Here is a 19537-nt window from a genome sequence, read left to right as displayed (position 1 = left end):
CTTGGGCTTCATGTTTTTCTTTTTAGTACATGGAAGAACAAGGCAGCAAATGCTTTATTAGAATCTAGAAAATATGCAGTGGGTAGGGTTTTAACTGATTGACCTGAGATTTCTCGGGTTCAGAGAGATCTAGGTTTGTAATGTAATGAAGGTTTAACTTGCGTGTGCTGACTTCTGTTTGACGTGTTTGAATGTGATTAGTTAATTCGAGGGTTGCATGCTGGCGCACTGTATTATTTTTAATTCCCTTCTAGAAGTTATTTCAGAATCCTTTATTTTTTTTAACTTTTTTTATTCAACACACAAAACATTAGAATATATACATCGGGACAAACAAACAAATCAGACCTGGTAAATGAAAAGCAGACACATTTGCACTCGACTCATGTTCTGGGTTTCTCTTTAAGAAAACAAGTACTCTTCAATAGGCCTCCATCTTTTCTGGAAACTCAAATACCTCATTTGTTGCCTGGCAGTTATAGCTTCCATTTCATACACCTCCCTCAGTTTATGTCTCCACTGCATCATCGTTGGGGGCTGTGGATTCCTCCAGTATGTGTAGGAGATACTTTTGTTCACTAGTGTAGACCTCTTCACGTGTTAAATCCAGGGTAATCTGTTTTGAGGTAAGTTCCAAGACAACACCCAGGATTCTGTCAGTTACTTCCTTTACACCTCTCCAAAAAGCCTGCAACTTTGAGCAGTCCCAAAATATATGAGTATGGTCACCAATCAACCCACAGTCCCTCCAGCACTTTGTTACATTTGGGTCATTTACAAATTTGGAGACAGCCAGGGGAGTCATAAACAACCTTGTTTTTGTCTTCCAATCAAACTCTTTCCATGTGTTGCTATTAATCCCTTTATGGCAACCAGTACACATTTTCCCCCATTCAGATTCCTCAATTATAACATTTATCTCAAGCTTCCATTTATTTTTGATATACAACGTACAGTGGGGCAAATAATTATTTAGTCAACCACTAATTGTGCAAGTTCTCCCACTTGAAAATATTAGAGAGGCCTGTAATTGTCAACATTCGTAAATCTCAACCATGAGAGAGAATGTGGAAAAAAACTCATAAAATCACATTGTTTGATTTTTAAAGAATGCCTTTTCAAATCATGGTTGAAAATAAGTATTTGGTCAATAACAAATGTTCAACTCAATACTTTGTTATGTACCTTTTGTTGGCAATAACAGAGGCCTAATGTTTTCTGTAACTCTTCACAAGCTTTTCACACACTGTTGCTAGCATTTAGGCCCATTCCTCCATGCAGATCTCCGCTAGTGATGTTTTGGGGCTGTCGTTGGACAACAGGGCCTTTCAACTCCCTCCTCGCCCCGTGGCGTCAAAATGATAAGAATGGTAAGCAAAAATCCCAGATGTGTCCCCTGCTGAAGAAAGTACACGTCCAGGCCCATCTGCGGTTTGCTAGAGAGCATTTGGATGATCCAGAAGAGGACTGGGAGAATGTATTATGGTCAGATGAAACCAAAATAGAACTTTTTGGTATAAACACAGGTTCTCGTGTTTGGAGGAAAAAGAATACTGAATTGCACCATACCCACTGTGAAGCATGGAGGTGGAAACATCATGCTTTGGGGCTGTTTTTCTGCAAAGGGACCAGGACGACTGATCTGTGTAAAGGAAAGAATGAATGGGGCCATGTATCGAGAAATTTTGAGTAAAAATCTCCTTCCATCAGGAAGGGCATTGTAGATGAGACGTGGCTGGGTCTTTCAGCATGACATTGATCCCAAACACACAGCCAGGGCAACAAAGGGGTGGCTTTGTAAGAAGCATTTCAAGGTCCTAGAGTGGCCTAGCCAGTCTCCAGATCTCAACCCCATAGAAAATCTGTGGAGGGAGTTGAAATTCCGTGTTGCCCAACAACAGCCCCAAAACATCACTGCTCTAGAGGAGATCTCCATGGAGGAATGGGCCAAAATACCAGCAATAGTGTGTGAAAAGCTTGTGAAGAGTTACGGAAAACATTTGGCCTCCGTTATTGCCAAAAAGGGTTTATAACAAAGTATTGAGATGAATTTTGGTATTGACCAAATACTTATTTTCCACCATGATTTGCAAATAAATTCTTTAAAAATCAAACAATGTGATTTTCTGTTTTTTTTTTCCACATTCTGTCCCTCATGGTTGAGGTTTACCCATGTTGACAATTACAGGCCTCTCTAATATTTTCAAGTGGGAGAACTTGCACAATTAGTGGTTGACTAAATACTTATTTGCCCCACTGTACATGGAAAAAAACGGCCAGTGTAATTTTTCAATGGCGAGGTTCTTCCCTCCAGCCACATGATGTCGCTATCACTTCCGGTCATCTCATGACTGTTTATCCCATCCTTCAAGATGGAGGACGAAGTGGATGTTGACATCGAAGGAGACGAGTTTGATGCTGATAATGGGTAATGTTCTTTTTCTTAATTCCTACAATTCTCGCTTCTCACGCTTTGGTTGCTTGACTCGCTGCATTGCATGTTAATTCCTGGACTTCCGGTGTAGCATTTTCCGTTCCACGAGCCAAGCTAAAGCTGAACTTGAGTGTCAAGCTTTTGTCGTTTTCTTTATGTTCACATCCTTTTGCAGTGTTGTTCAAATACGTTGTGACAATCACATCATAGCAATTGTTAACATCCTGCTTGGTTTGAAAATCTTTTATTTCTATTTAGTGAGCAAGATACTGGAGGTTTATTAAATGAGCATTCTGCATGGAGGAGCAACGCAGGGATTCTGGTAATAAACTGAGTTATAAATAAAACACTGAGCTTCACAAACATTAATGTGTTTGCGTTGTTTAACTCATGTGCTTGTTGTCCAAGCCATGGGAGTTGGACACCTCCATCAGCAAAGAAAACCGAGAGGCCATCCACAGAATGCTATTGGAGGAGCAGTATCCTTTCCCCCCAATGTCTGTGGATGCAGCACGCTTTTTAAAGCTTTTGACCTAAACTACTTGCAGATACTACTTGAAAGGCCACGCTATTCCCAACCATATTTGGTCAAGCGATGCTAACAACAAGCCTAAAGTGAAGAAGTAAGTACAGTAGTGTTTTTTTTTTTTTTTGTAATATGTCCTCTTCTAATAATGCTGAACTCGTTCTCCTTTGATTTCTCTCTTCAGGTCTCCAGCTAAGAACTTGTCGTCCTCCTCCTCTTCGTCCCGGTGGTCCAAACAAGAGAAAGAGTTGTTCGAAGATGGGCTGGTGTGTCTCGAAAATGTTATCGTCATCATCCTCCTATTGCTATTTTTCAAGTACGAGTATGTGTGCCTGGGTGTTGGTGTTTAGGCTCAGTTTGGCCGACGGTGGACCAAGATCGCAAAGTTGGTGGGCAGCCGCAGCGTCCTTCAGGTCAAGAATTATGCCAGACAGTACTTGAAACACAAAGTGAGTCATGGTCATGTGACTTCCATTGCATTCTGTTTGATCTTAAAATTAACACAAACATATTTTATATGCAGTCACATTTTTAAGGAAGCTGTTTACTTTCTGATTTAATTCATTTCACATTTGAACATTTTTGGGTGTTCATTTTAATAATAAAGTAGCTTATGATATAATTAAAAATCATCCCATTTTTACTTCATATTTTTTACTTCATCTTAAAAAATAAATGAAAACTAAAGGCTAACTATAGCAAATACATATTGATAAATGTTTAAAAAAATAAAATTTTCTTTAGCTTGAAATTAATTTCATGTATTTTATACATTTTTCCCTATTTCTCTTCTTGAAATGGCACAAAAACCAAGCCCTGAATTAAAGTCACACTGACTGCGATATGAGTTTCAGAATGCAAAATCAACTTAAAATGAATTAGTATTTTGTTTGTCCGATATTATCAGGTAGCCGATAATATCAGCCGATAAAAGCATTTTAAAATTATATCGGAAAATATCGACATAGTTGTTTTTTTTTTTTCAATATTGGTTTTGGGCCAATATGACATCACTGTTTGAGCCATTTGTGATACAGCAGTGCTTTATTGGCACATTGCACTTGATCCAAAAAAACTGATATTTGCACTATTTTGATATCAACAATAAGTATAGTGGTCCAAAATAGGCACTTTTTCCATTGCATTTGCACTTGATCCAAAAAAAACTGATGTTTGCACTATTTTGATTTCAACAATAAATATAGTGGTCCAATATAGGCACTTTTTCCATATCTTCAGTTGAAGTTGCTATTATTTTTCACAGAATGTTTACTTGGAAAGCATGACACGTAAGATTTATCGTTATTAAAGAATCCAGTTGGGCATCACAATACAATTAGCCACAATATGTTAAGTCCATGACCACATACACTGCTGGCCAAAACTATTCGCACCCCTGCAATTCTGTCAGATAATGCTCAATTTCTCACAGAAAATGATTGCAATTACAAATGCTTTGGTAGTAATAGCTACATTTATTTTGCTTGCAATGAAAAAAAAAACACAAAAGAGAATGGAAAAAAAAAAATCATCATTTTACACAAAACTCTAAAAATGGGCTGGACAAAAGTATTGGCACACTTTGAAGAATCATGTAATGCTTCTCGAATTTATGTAATTGACAGCACTTGTTACTTACCTGTGGCACATAACAGGTGGTGGCAATAACTAAATCACACTTGCAGCCAGTTAAAATGGATTAAAGTTGAATCAACCTCTGTCCTGTGTCCTTGTGTGTACCACATTAAGCATGGAGGAAAACAAGACCAAAGAACTGTCTGAGGACTTGAGAAGCATAATTGTGAGGAAGCATGGGCAATCTCAAGGCTGCAAGTCTCCAAAGACCAAAAATCTCCAAAGACCTGAATGTTCCTGTGTCTACCATGCGCAGTGTCATCAATAAGTGTAAAGCCCATGGCACTGTGGCTAACGCCCCTATATGTGGACGGAAAAGAAAAATTGATGAGAGATTACAATGAAAGATTGTGCGGATGGTGGATAAAGAACCTCGACTAATATCCAAAGTTCAGTCTGTCCTGCAGTCCGAGGGTACAACAGTGTCAACCCGTACTACTGTATCTGTCGGCGTCTGAATGATAAGGGACTCTATGGTAGGATACCCAGGAAAACCCCAACCTCTGACACAGAGACATAAAAAAGCCAGGCCGGAGTTTGCCAAAACTTACTTAAGAAAGCCAAAAACGTGTTGGAAGAATGTTTTCTGGTCAGATGAGACAAAAGTAGAGCTTTTTGGGAAATATATCATATATATATAAATCATAGAGTTTACAAGAAAAAAACAAGGCCTTCATAGAAAAGAACACGGTCCCCACAGTCAAACATGGCGGAGGTTCCCTGATGTTTTGGGGTTGCTTTGCTACCTCTGGCACTGGACTGTTTGACAGTGTGCATGGCATGATGAAGTCTGAAGACAACCAACAAATTTTGCAGTATAACGTAGGGCCCAGTGTGAGAAAGCTGGTTCTCCCTCAGAGTTCATGGGTCTTCCAGCAGGACAAGGACCCAAAACAAACTTTAAAAAAACACTAGAAAATGGTTTGAGAGAAAGCACTGGATACTGATAAAGTGGCCAGCAATAAGTTCAGACCTGAATCCCACAGAACACCTGTGGAGAGATCTGAAAATGGCAGTTTGGAGAAGGTACCCTTCATATCTCAGAGACCTGGAGCAGTTGGCCAAAGAAAAATGGTCAAAAATTCCAGCAGAGCATTGTAAGAAACTCATCGATGGATACCAGAAGCGGTTGTTTGCAGTTATTTTGTCTAAAGGTTCTGCTAGTAATAGGCTGAGGGTGCCAATACTTTTGTCCGGCCCAGTTTTGGAGTTTTGTGTAAAATTATAATGATTATTATTATTTTTTCATTCTCTTTTGTGTTTTTCCATTGCAAGCAAAATAAATGAAGATATTACTATCAAAGCATTTGTAATTGCAATCATTTTCTGGGAGAAATTGAGCATTATCTCACAGAATTGCAGGGGTGCAAATACTTTTGGCCAGCATTGTATATCAGTATCTGTTTGATATCGGTATCAAATTTTTGGAGTTTGACCATCAAACCGCTAATTTTGTCGCTATTTGGTTCGCTCACCCCCTCAGATCAAACTTGATCCGGTTGTGGCAGCTCCCTCTACGGGCACCACTTCTGCTTCACCCCCTGCTCAGCCAAGCTTTACCAACACAGTGCGCATGGAGAGACCAGATGAAGACGAGGATGAAGACGTGGACATCACAGACGACACCTGCGGCGAGCGTGAATCCAGCCCTCCCCCTGCGTCATCGCCTGACCTTTTGGAGGAGCCAGTGGAGGAACAAAGCCCCGACGATGAAGCATCAACAGACTTCAAGCAGGCAGAGAACGAAGTGGAGGACGAAGCTTTGGCACCTGACAGGCCTGAACAAAATCCGGAGGAAGAAGATGAGGAGGAAGAACTGAAAGCACCAGAACAGGAAGTGGAGTTGGATGTAGAAATCATCAGCGAGGACGAGAAGCAAGCCATTCCAGAGTTCTTCGAGGGTCGCCCTTCCAAGACGCCTCAGAGATACTTGAAGATCCGCAACTACATCCTGGACCAGTGGTGAAGCTCCACGACATTGTACTAGCACACAGGGAGCATAAGTGTGTCCGATGCTAACGTTTTTGTTGCAGGTTGAAGAGCAAACCCAAATACCTGAACAAGACGTCGGTCCGACCGGGTTTGAAGAACTGCGGTGACGTCAACTGTATCGGGAGGATTCACACGTACCTGGAGCTCATCGGTGCCATCAATTTCAACTGCGGTAACGATTTACATGACTCCTCCATTTTCAATTTGTTGAATACTGATTTTGTTTTTCTGCTTTGTCAGAACAAGCGGTGTACAATCGGCCGCAGGTGGCGGATCGGACGAAGCAGAAGGAGGGCAAAGACGTGCGGGAGGCCTACCAGCTGGCCCAGAGGCTACAAAGTATGGTAAGGCGGCCATTTTTGTAGTGTTTTTCATCCTTCTGCTGTGAATTTAGATACAGTGGGGCAAATTTTATTGAACCACTAATTGTGCAAGTTCTCCCACTTGAAAATATTAGAGAGGCCTGTAATTGTCAACATGGGTAAACCTCAACCATGAGAGACAGAATGTGGGGGGAAAAAAAACAGAAAATCATATTGTTTGATTTTCAAAAAGAAATAATTTATTTGTAAATCATGGTGGAAAATAAGTATTTGGTCAATACCAAAAGTTCATCTCAATACTTTGTCATGTACCCTTTGTTGGCAATAACGGATGCCAAACGTTTTCTGTAACTCTTCACAAACTTATACACACTGTTGCTGGTATTTTGGCCCATTCCTCCATGCAGATCTCCTCTAGAGCAGTGATGTTTTGGGGCTGTCGTTGGGCAACACGGACTTTCAACTCCCTCCGCAGATTTTCTATGGGGTTGAGATCAGGAGACTGGCTAGGCCACTCCAGGACCTTGAAATGCTTCTTACGAAGCCACTCCTTTGTTGCCCTGGCTGTGTGTTTGGGATCATTGTCATGCTGAAAGACCCAGCCAAGTCTCATCTTCAATGCCCTTGCTGATGCAAGGATATTTTCACTCAAAATCTCTCGATACATGGCCCCATTAATTCTTTCCTTTACACAGATCAGTCGTCCTGGTCCCTTTGCATAAAAACGGCACCAAAGCATGATGTTTCCACCCCCAGGCTTCACAGTGGGTATGGTGTTCTTCGGATGCAATTTAGTATTCTTTCTCCTCCAAACACGAGAACCTGTGTTTCTACCAAAAAGTTCTATTGTGGTTTCATCTGACCATAACACATTCTCCCAGTCCTCTTCTGGATCATCCAAGTGCTCTCTGGCGACCCGCAGACGGGCCTGGACGTGTACTTTCTTCAGCAGGGGCACACGTCTGGCAGTGCAGGATTTGAGTCCCTGGCGGCGCATTGTGTTACTGATAGTTGCCTTTGTTACTGTGGTCCCAGCTCTCTGTAGGTCATTCACTAGGTCCCCCGTGTGGTTCTGGGATTTTTGCTCACCGTTCTTGTTATCATTTTGACGCCACGGGGTGAGATCTTGCATGGAGCCCCAGCTCGAGGGAGATTATCAGTGGTCTTGTATGTCTTCCATTTTCTAATAATTGCTCCCACAGTTAATTTCTTTACACCAAGCGTTGCAGATTCAGTCTTCCCAGCCTGGTGCAGGTCTACAAGTTTGTCTCTGGTGTCTTTCAACAGCTCTTTGGTCTTGGCCAGAGTGGAGTTTGGAGTGTGACTGACTGAGATTGTGGACAGGTGTCCTTTATACCGATGAGTTAAAAGAGGTGCCATTAATACAGGTAACGATTGGAGGCTCCTTAGACCTCGTTAGAAGAAGTTAGACCTCTTTGACAGCCAGAAATCTTGCTTGTTTGTAGGTGACCAAATACCTATTTTCCACTCTAATTTGGAAATGAATTCTTTAAAAATCAAACAATGTGATTTTGTGTTTTTTTCCCCACATTCTGTCTCTCATGGTTGAGGTTTACTCATGTTGACAATTACAGGCCTCTGATCTTTTCAAGTAGGAGAACTTGCACAATTTGTGGTTGACTAAATACTTATTTGCCCCACTGTACGTTTGTCACCGGTAGACATCCAATCAGTTTGAAGTGAGAGGGTGGCAGCGATCAATGTTCGTTCTTTCGCCGTCACTCTTACGCTTCAAATAGATTGTTTGTCTATGGCTGTCAGTGGCAGCCAATCAGTTAAACATGAATTTGTTTGCCTCTAGCGGACCAGGAAGCGTCGCGTGAGGGACACGTGGGGTAATTGGTGTGATGCCAAAGACTTGGAGGGACAGACATATGAGGTACATAAATATAAAACATACACCATTTTTCTTACACTGCTAGACAGCTTTATCCCCGTTGTTGTTAGCATCTAAGCGCCGAGGAGCTAGCCATGCGCAGAGAGCGAAACAAAGCCTGCAAGGTGTCAAGACACAAAGAGTGAGACGCAATTTCACATAGCATCCATTAGGTACCGTTTATGTTTATTAACACCTCCTGTTCATGTGACATGTTTTAGGTCTTTTGATCCCTTTCAACTTATTCCATGTCGTTGTTTTGGAGAGGAAGTGCAGGTTAGTGATTAACACTGGCTGTAGTGTAATTGGATGAATGATATTTAAATAGTAAAGCTAAATTATGCAAATTATGTATCGTTCTTGGCGTTGTTTGACAGTTTTTTTTTCATTCTCCAGGAACCATTCAGAGTCATTGTGTGTGCTGAAACGTTGCTGATTATGGACATGGTAAGCACACTTTCACAAAAATTACATGCTGTCCGCTAGCAAAAAACTTAGCAAAAAAATGCAATTTCATGAGATTGTATCGAAATTGTAAGGAGGAGAATATCTAATTATTAAGATATAATTATCTGTTAAAAAAAAAAAAAATGTTGATTTTACATTATTAGTCCTAATTTTATGAGATGTTTTTAAGGCATCAGTAAACTTTAGTGTTGTACTTAACATTTTAAATTACAGGTACAGTATGAAATATGTAATACCATTGGGATTTCTTTTTAAACAGTAATAAAATTACTTGTGTATTAATACATGTTATATTGCAAGAAAAAAAAACTGTAATTATATGGGAATTAAATAATTTTTAAATTAAAGATAACTTTAATGTTATTTTATTATTTCTTCTTTATTATTGTATTTTTTCCATATTTTCAAGAAATAAGTGATAGACTTCATAATGATATTGAGGGGACACATTCCCTAGACACTGCGCCACGCCTTCGAGTAGGGGGGCTGTCCCACACCCCGCTTCAGTTGGTCGCAGTTATTCCCAAACACATGCAGCGTTCCAATGCCGGATTCAGGTTGAAAAAGTACGAAAGCTGTACTGCATACAAACAGGAAGGATTTTCTCAGGAGTGATTTGTTCGACGATTCAAAGTAGTTATTATATTTTTTGTACCATGCATGCATTTTGAAACGTTGTGAAAAAAGTCAATGGGAGAAATTAACTGCTACGGCATTGGCATCATAATTCGCAATATTTTCGTAAAATAAATACTAACTGCCCGTTTTTTTGCTTTTAACCAAGAATAGAGACTGTTTTACATTCATATCTATAAAGACTTCAGGGATTTAAGCATTTATTCACAATAATTTTCAACGTAAAAAGCTCTTTTTCTGCGTTTTCACTCGGTCAGCCTTGACTGAGATAGGCCCCCTATTAATTGGCCCAGCGCCCCGTGTCCTGCCAATTTATAATGAAGTCTATGCAAAAGTATATTTAAAAAAATGACATGTTAATAATTTTCTGAAAAATGAGTACAATTTTATTTTTTAAATTTAACCCTTTCGTGGATGAATCATGATGAGGGCACTCATTAGCTGTAATTGATGGTACTAAACGTTCAATCCATTTTGACTAGCTCTCCACTTTTGAATAGCTGTCCACTCTAGTGACCACTGTCCCTGAAAGAATTAAACCAAATGCCATAGAAAGGGTTAATATGCCAACATACTGTAATTTTTTAAAATGTGAATTTCTTAATAAGTGTTTATAACAAGACTAAAACATTAAGAATTGATAGTAATATTACAAGTGAAATAGATATAGCAGTATTGTATTATAATTAGTGCTGCAACGATTAATCGATTAACTCGAGTATTCGATTAGAAAAAAATATTCGAATTAAATTTTGTTGCTTCGAGTATTCGTTTAATTAAAGTGGCGCTGTATTGGTTTATTTTGAAATTGTTTGCATGTAGTTTTATTGATTTGGGTGGCAACAATGAATATTATATAACTCATTTCTCATGGCTGAAACCAGCTGCTCCCTGTTAAGACCAAGCCAAGTTTTTGTTTGAGCTAATGTTTTTGAATGCATTCATGATTTAGTTTATAGGAATATTTAACAGATTTTTGTGGGAATATGTGTCTTAACCCTTTAAGAGAAAAAAAAAAACCTAGCATTTTATAGCATTTAAGCTAGCGGACTTTTTCTGTGTAAGTTAGCCATTTGTTCTTTTGTTGTACATAGATCCCCATTTTTAGATTTTTTAAAATACCGTTTTAGGCTCAGCTCGGGTATTTTAATTTTTCATGTTCCTTATCCGATTACTCGATTATTCGAACTAACTAATCCATCAATTAATCGATTAGTAAAATATTCGATAGCTGCAGCCCTAATTATAATACAATTTAAAAGGGAAAGCCAATTTTACAGAAGTGTAAAAAGAACACCTCATGCATGCATGAATCATGTCTAACACGATTGTTGATTTTAAAATCATATCCCTAAGAATCTAATGGATTAATTTCATTTCAATCTATTTATTTATTTATTTTCTTTTATTTCTGTCTAGCATGCTCACGTGTCTCGAGGCGAAGTGATCGGTCTGCTCGGTGGAACTTTCAACGAAGTGGAAAAAGTGTTGAAGGTGGGCCTGCGTTTGGTAAAAGTGTCCACAGCTATATACTTGACTAGGGGTGCACGATATCCATTTTTTGAAACCGATACCGATATCGATAACTTCCTGTTCCTCAAAGCTGATACCGATATCGATAACCGATAATAAATATATAATTTTTCAAATTTATTTTCACCTGAGTTTTTGAACACCTGGAGGTTTAACAAAAAAATAATGGTGGATTCAACATACATTTGCCTTTGACCTCACCAGAATTTTCATAATGACATGAACATTATTATAATGACCAAAACAAAGACAAGAACAGTCTTGACTTCAAATAAAGTGCTAATATTTATTTTTTCAAATAAATATAATTTGAGTCAATCACAATCAATTAGTCAGTATAATTGAAGATGTGTTTCTTGAACAATGAGCACTGAACTAAAACATAAACCCAACAGGTATTGTGCTTTGTCATCAGATAAAAATATTTGGCGCTACAGGAGACTTTCGTGATCTTGGTCCATGAAACAACTTTCTTAACCTGGGAGACAGGTTAGGACAGCAAGCCTATCAATAACCAAAAGGCCTCTCAATAACTTACTAATTTATAACTAACACTGTAAAATGCAAACATTATATAGTAAGGTTTATCACTCATTCCTCATAACAAAAAAATGGTAGAACAAAATGGATTAATGGCTTGCCTTATAATAATCAACATAAACGGCGGTGAGTGAACCCATATTCAATAAAGTATGAGGTTTCTCTGCATAGTATAAACTCCTACCAAGCATGCTGACAGGACTAACATTACACGACAACTATTATATGTATGCATAGCATAGCACACTAGCTTGAGCTACTAGCCTTTAGCATTGGCTGGCTTCTATAACACAACATCTTATGAAGTTCTGTAAATATGACCCTTCACCACCAAAGTAAACATATATTGCACATCCATATGTTATAGTCAGGGGTGCACATAAGTGGTCCGCATGCTACTGGACAAACGCGCTGGCCCTCAACGGCTTCCATACGCTTTTGCGTACTGTTGGCTGACCACTGTATTTGCGGCGGCCACGAGGAAATCACTTCTCAAAATGTCAAAGAGGCAGGCCCCACTGAGTAATTATTTCCGTGTTCCCCCTCCCCCGTCAAAAGACAGACAGACGACAGAGATGTCACCGGAGCTACCGGAGAAAAGGACTTTTGCTGAAAAGTGGCTGCAGGAGGTACCATGGCTAGAAGCAAATGATGCTTGCACAGAAATGTGGTGCAACATTTGCCGTGAGAATCCCAATGTCGTTAATAAGAGCAGCGCATTTTATGTAAGGTCAAAGAATTTTTAGCCATCCAAACTTCGTGCCAAAAGCACGAAAAAAACAGAGAATGTGGCAATCAAGCAAACTATCGATGTCAGACAGGACCCCACTCGCCCTATGGACAAGTGGCAGAAAAAAGTTATTGAAGAACAGAGCCATTCACTGACAAACGTGTTTTTGCTCGCATTTCACAAAGCTAAACATGCACGTTCAATGAGCTATTATGAGGAGGCCATCCCACTTTTACAAAGGCTTGGAGTTAATGTAGGAGCCGCATATGAATGCCCTTTATTTTGAATTAGTGCTTTTATGTTTATTTCTTTACATTTCACTTCAAAGTAATGGCAATTTTGTTGTGCCAGTTGATGTTAATCAAGCATTAATTGTTTATATAATTAATTAAAGGTAATTGGCTCTAAATAAAGCTTGTCATAATTTTATCGCATCAGGTGGGTCGGCTGTCAAGCTCAATGAGGACCAAGTCACATCTCCAGGTCCTCCTCTGAGAACCTGGCCAAAAAAAATATGTGCACCCCTGGTTATAGTAAACAAATACTTAGACATATAATTCCGAGGCGGAAACATAAATAACAGAAAGCATTCACGATTGTCAATGCTACCGCTTGACACAGCACTGTGTAAAGTGAATGAGTTCGTGGAACAAATTATAGATGCAGCGAATTATTCTGACTAGCAGGTGGCAGCAATGCCCCGCAAATGGTCAACTGATTTCCAGGCCAGCCAGCACAGTACATATTATCGGTCCTATTAATAATGTTATGGTTTTATTGGGATGACGTCATAATTCCTATTATCGGACCGATAATTATCGGACCAATAATTATCGTGCACCAGTATACTTGACAAATGCAAGCGTGTTTATAGATCTGCGTGGCCGAGCCGTGCAACAGCGTGAGCACAGGCCTCCAGTGCGAGATGGACCCTCTGTCTCAGACGCAGGCCTGTGACATGATCTCCTCTCTGGGCTTCAGTGTGGTGGGCTGGTACCACTCCCACCCGTCCTTCCACCCCAACCCTTCCGTGAGGGATATCAACACGCAGGACCAGTTCCAGGTGATGTGAAATAAGTTGGGCTGCGATTCCTTAAGTGCTCATTTACATTTTTTCTTTTGTAGAAGTACTTTTCCCGCGGTGGCGCGCCCTTTATCGGGATGATAGTGAGCCCATATGACCCCGCCAATCCCTCCCATCATTCCCAAACTACCTGTTTATTGGTTAAAGACAGCCAAGAGTCCCCGACACCGCAAAGTAGGTTGGAACGAAAACGTCTTGATTGTTTAACAACATAAAAAAATTAGGGCTGTCAAACGATTAAAATTTTTAAACGAGTTAATCACAGCTTAAAAATTAATTAATCGTAATTAATTGCAATTCGAACCAGCAATAAAATATGCCATATTTTTCCGTAGATTATTGTTGGAATGGAAAGATAAGACACAAGACAGATATATACATTCAACATACTGTACATAAGTACTGTATTTGTTTATTATAACAATAAATCAACAAAATGGCATTAACATTATTAACATTCCGTTAAAGCGATCCATTGATAGAAAGACTTGTAGTTCTTAAAAGATAAATGTTAGTACAAGTTATAGAAATTTTATATTAAAACCCCTCTTAATGTTTTCGTTTTAATAAAATTTGTAAAATTTTCAAACAAAAAATAAACTAGTAGCTCGCCATTGTTGGTGTCAATAATTACACAATGCTCATGGTGCTGAAACCCATAAAATCAGTCGCACCCAAACGCCAGCAGAGGGCGACAAAACACCAAAAAACACAAGTAACAAATGGACATGACACTGTGCTGTCATTTTAATCAGTCTGAGCGGGGCATGTGCGTTTAAGGCGTCAAATATTTTAACGTGATTAATTTAAAAAATTAACGCCCGTTAACACGATAATTTTGACAGCCCTAAAAAAAATGAATACTCATTTTGAAAAATAGTCTTCTATATGCTTGTAATTTCAAGAATAAAGTGGACATTTTCTTTCTCCCTAGAGCTTCCCTACAAATTCGACTTCCTGCCATCACAGGACATCCCTGACTGGGATCAAACTTTAAGACGAGCCCTGTGGATCGTCCACAAGTACTCACAAAAATCAGGGTGAGAAATCTTTCTACAAGTCAGCTATTTTAGTTTGTTTTGATCAGTCCAACACATTGTCTTTCAAGGAGCGTGCACATGGAGCGATTTTTCCGGAGGGACTCCCACCTCACATGTCTAGAAAAGGTAAGCTCAACTCTGCTCTTAGAGGGATCCACGGATATAAGGGATCTTAAAGGGATCCTGCTCTTAAAGGGATCCACCGATAGAAAGACTTGTAGTTCTTAAAAGATAACCGTTATTATGATTTAAAATAATTTGATATTGAAACCCATCTCAATGTCTTTATTTTTATACAATTTGTAAAATTAGTTTAACTAGTAGGTCGCCTTTGTTGTTGACGTCGCAGAGCGGTGATGTCACTGGGTTACGCTGCCGGGCTTCCAGAGAATGACTCTAGCGACATAAACATATCATCTATTCAGCCCTTTCAATTTGAACCCGAGAGGAACATTAATGAGCATGACAGCACTGTAGATATTTCACAAAACGAGCAGCTAAAGCAAAATGAACAGGAAAGACGGGATGAGACAAGATGAGAATAGGAAAAAACAGTGTTCTGCCAAAATGTGCTACACAGTCGAAACGTCTACAAGAAAAATTTGACTCCCAAAGTACTACTGTGCGCTTTCAGCTTGTTTTGTTTAGATGCATACAGACTAGGGCTGTCAAATGATTACAATTTTTATTGCGTTAATCACAGCTTAAAAATTAATTAATCGTAATTCATCGCAATTCAAACCATTTCTAAAATATGCCATATTTTTCTGTAAATTATTGTTGGAATGGAAAGATAAGACACAAGACGGATGTATACATTTAGCATACTGTACATAAGTACTGTATTTGTTTATTATAACAATAACTCCACAAGGCGGCATTAACATTAGTAACATTCTTTCTGTGAAAGGGATCACGGATAGAAAGACTTGTAATTCTTAAAGGATAAATGTGAGTTTGTATATTGTGACTAAATATTGTCATCTAGTGTATTCGTTGAGCTTTCAGTAAATGATACTGTAGCGACTTAACTGTTCTGCCCACATTTATGATGGGAAGTGGTGCAACCATGACTGTGTGTGGTGGCTGCAAATGATATATCTTCTCTGCGTTGATTGCAATACATGGTGTTAAGAAAAAGATCAGCAGTTGTCATTCTTCCCCATGTTGCTTCCCACAATATTTATAGTAGTTTTGGGGGAGATGTTGAAGCTTTTGCCATTTAAAAGCACGGCCCAAATGAATGCTTGTATCACTCACTTGACGCTGCCTTTTAGCACTGTTTATAAGTAAAACTGCGCCATTGTGGGCTGTTTGCGGCAATGCGTGAGTGGGTCGTGCCGCGCATGCGTTAATTGCATTAATTATTTTAACGTGATTAATTTAAAAAATTAATTACTGCCCGTTAACGTGATAAATCTGACAGCCCTAATACAGACAGAACATATTAAAGATGCCTTAAGAAACTAGTTAAACGTAGTAATATTTGATAAGGGTGGTTTAAATATGCTATGTGACTAATTTGGTCAACAGCTCAACAATCTTCTTGAAAGCTTCCACAAGAAAAGACAATGATTAAAAAGTATGAGAGGGAAACTGATGCAAAAGGTATTTTGAGGCAATGAAAAGGCAATAAAAGACTCAATAAAAACACAAATGGTAAGTACTCGCCATGTCTAACCAATGTGCGCATGTGTTGGACATTTTGCCGCGCAGGAACGAATTGCAGAACACCGATAGTGTTCGTCTAGTGACCGTGATAAACTACGTCATCACCTTGGGTGTCCATCGCGCACATAAAACATGGCGCGGTCAAAACATGTACTAAATATTATAGATTTTTAAATCAATGGCAATATTTAATGTGTTTTTTTTATAACATATTTTGGTAAATTACAACAATTGTGGCTTATTAGAGCCTACAAGTCTTTAAGTCCGAGGTTATCATCAAGAATGGCCCCAGAATAACATATTTTACAAGGAGCACAGTGGCCCCTAACTTCAAATTTTAGGGGTGCAAGCAGAAGATTCAGGGGCACACACTGTAAATTGACAAGCAAAGTTTTCCTCTAATTTTCACTTTTTAACCAATCAATACTTAAATAATAAATGCATAAAACTACAAACTTATGAATCTCTATTCTCTATCAGTCTGGACATCAACCAGCATACTACTTACAAATTAGTTTAACATGGGGATTTTGTTCTATTTCTGTCGCTGTCACCTGGCACGACAACCAATCAGCAACAGATCATTGATCAACAAATCACCTACGGGGACACTGGCCAACCCAGGAATTGACATCCACACGCCACACTTTGTCAAAATGGGGTAGCATATTTAGCTGTGTGCGACCAGCATTCGCAGCTAATCGAAGACGAGCGATGATTCACAGAGGACTGTGCGAGTCGCTTGCCGTTGCAGTCGTATCGCGCCCCGTGTGTTGGTTGTCACCTCAACGGCGATGACTTTCACATTTTGCCATTACTCATTGAGTGTGTCGAGTCCATGTCGGACTTATAACCCTCGTCGGCCTCCTTTGAAACAGTGCCGGTGGGTTTGTTGGAAAGAAAGTAGCCACTCCATGAAAAAGGAGTCAGGTACCATGTTTTTTCCCCTCACTTTCTTTGTGCAGATGCTGTCGTCGCTTGCCAGGTATCTGGAGCCGCTTCCCGACGAGGAGGGAGAAGCTTTCCTCAATCAGATCCACGCCATCTTCCTGTCTGATTTCATCGCCCACCAGCAGCAGGAAACTGAAAATGAGCGCCAGGAGAGCAACTTGTTGAATAACTCGCCCGTACACATGAAGTCGGGTGATGTGGAGGACGATACGGGTGGCGAGCCAACACACTCCAATACTGTGTTGCATCTCGGCTCTGTGCTTTCCACTGGGCACGATTATTTACTCTGATGCTGTACATTTGTATACATTTTGCTTTTAACGAGACATGTACAGTTTACGGACATTCAAACCATATTAACTCAGAGGGCTAGCAAAGAATGATCATTTTTCAGTGCCATTGATGGCAATAGACGTCCGATTGGGAACTGGGAAATTCAGTCACAACAAATTAATTGTATCGTTACTGCATGTTTTATTTCACCGTGCATTTGTATTCATCCTAGAAATTTCCTTAAAATCCCAGTTTCTTTTTGCAAGTTGTTTATCGGTCTTGATTTTCAAATCATGGATTGGCATCATGGCCATGATTAGCTAAAGTGTATAAGAAATTCTTAAAACTTGCCATCGCAAATGTTAAGATCTGTGGTTCTGAACCTGGGTTCCGTGAGTAAGTCTACGGGGTTTGTCGAAGGCAAACAAAGAGCCCTATTTTCGTCCGCTGAATTTAGGCAAAGTGGCTTTTTAGACCAGGTTTTGGACTGTTTTATTTTTTAATTTACAGACTCAATCCATTTCTTTTAACTGCCAGTCCTCGATCTGATGGCAGGAGGAACTAGTTTGCTCAGTGGAAGGTTGACTCACACTTGGTATGAGGGAATACAACAGACCAATGGGCAGTGTGGTCTCAAATTTTGAACTGTTATTAAACATGCTGTCAAAATGAGAATTTTGAACGGGAATTTGCTAAATTATTAGCTTGCTAGTTTAGATGATCGGTTTTGAATTTGAGAAAAATTGCTTCATTTTCTAATTCCGAAGGGGTCGGTGAACCCACATGTGAAACTTGTGGGGTTCGGTACCTTTAGCAAGGTTAAGAACCACTGGTTTTGATCGCGTGTTAACAGAAAAAAATGTAGTGCACAGAAAATGTCAATAAGTAATAATCACCTAAAAGAAATACCTCAAAATACATCTTGGTAAAATCAAAGTGTATCGTTAATGCACAATAAAGTTTGTTTTTGTATATAAATATATTTGTGTTGAATCATTTTTGAAATGTAAATGTTTTAATGTGTCAACATTTAATTGAACTTTTATTTTTCCTACAATTACTACTAATAAGAAATATTACTGTTGTTAATTGGATAATACGTTCGAGGCAGCTGGACATGAGTTCGCGGCAATAAACGCCACATGTTAAAAGTGGGCTTGAGCAGTTTGTAATTTCCTTATGTCACTCCAAGAGTAACAGCTAAAGGTGGTAACAGAAGCATTTAATAAAGCCAGGCATTTTTCTACTACAGTACTTTATTCTTGTTTAAAAATAATTCGATGGGACAGTAACATGTTTAAAACTTATCATAAATATTACATTTGAAGTGCTCAAAAACCATTAAAATATATATACACATATATTTTATTATACTTTGGGATAAAAAGTGAAAAAACATGTCTTATATGTATTTCCTTCCAATGCTAAATCTGAATAAATAATTGACTGCCCCCCCCCCCTTTTTTTTACGGGGATGGGGGGGGGGCGCACTATTTCGCGGTTTTTCACTTATCGCGGCGTGTTCTGGTCCCCATTAACCGCGAAAAAACGAGGGATCACTTACTACTAATAACGCTGCACTTATGAATGAAGATAAAACTAATAACACTATTAACATGCTGCTAAAAGTGGTGAACATGTTAGAACATGCTTATTTAAGAAATACCGACGTTAGTGGGTACCTTGCTGACTTGTTTCTATGCAGAGTTACAGTACGTTTTTGGGATTTATAATTATTATTAATCAATAATTATTCATTTTGATAAAATCACACTAGAAAAAATAGCAAAATGCTACAGAAGAC

At 39.1% G+C, this 19537-nt stretch overlaps 1 protein-coding gene across 1 annotated transcript; it reads left to right on the top strand.

Annotated features, from left to right (window-relative positions):
- The first annotated feature begins 2324 nt into the window (after nt 1–2324).
- mysm1 (Myb-like, SWIRM and MPN domains 1) lies at nt 2325–18687 on the top strand. Its single transcript, XM_057841422.1, has 19 exons — nt 2325–2428; nt 2693–2756; nt 2843–2913; nt 2983–3057; nt 3145–3226; nt 3311–3409; nt 6079–6557; nt 6629–6759; nt 6828–6931; nt 8733–8810; nt 8879–8949; nt 9029–9083; nt 9204–9254; nt 11331–11405; nt 13589–13777; nt 13840–13972; nt 14733–14838; nt 14907–14964; nt 17475–18687. Exons 1-19 carry the CDS (start codon nt 2373–2375, stop codon nt 17748–17750), a joined length of 2253 nt encoding a protein of 750 aa, XP_057697405.1. The 5' UTR covers nt 2325–2372; the 3' UTR covers nt 17751–18687.
- Nucleotides 18688–19537: the final 850 nt, after the last annotated feature.

This window comes from Corythoichthys intestinalis, chromosome 7 (assembly GCF_030265065.1).
Source record: "Corythoichthys intestinalis isolate RoL2023-P3 chromosome 7, ASM3026506v1, whole genome shotgun sequence".
NCBI lineage: Eukaryota > Metazoa > Chordata > Actinopteri > Syngnathiformes > Syngnathidae > Corythoichthys > Corythoichthys intestinalis.
Note: the sequence above shows the minus strand (reverse complement) of the source record. Positions and strands in the feature narration are given on the sequence as shown.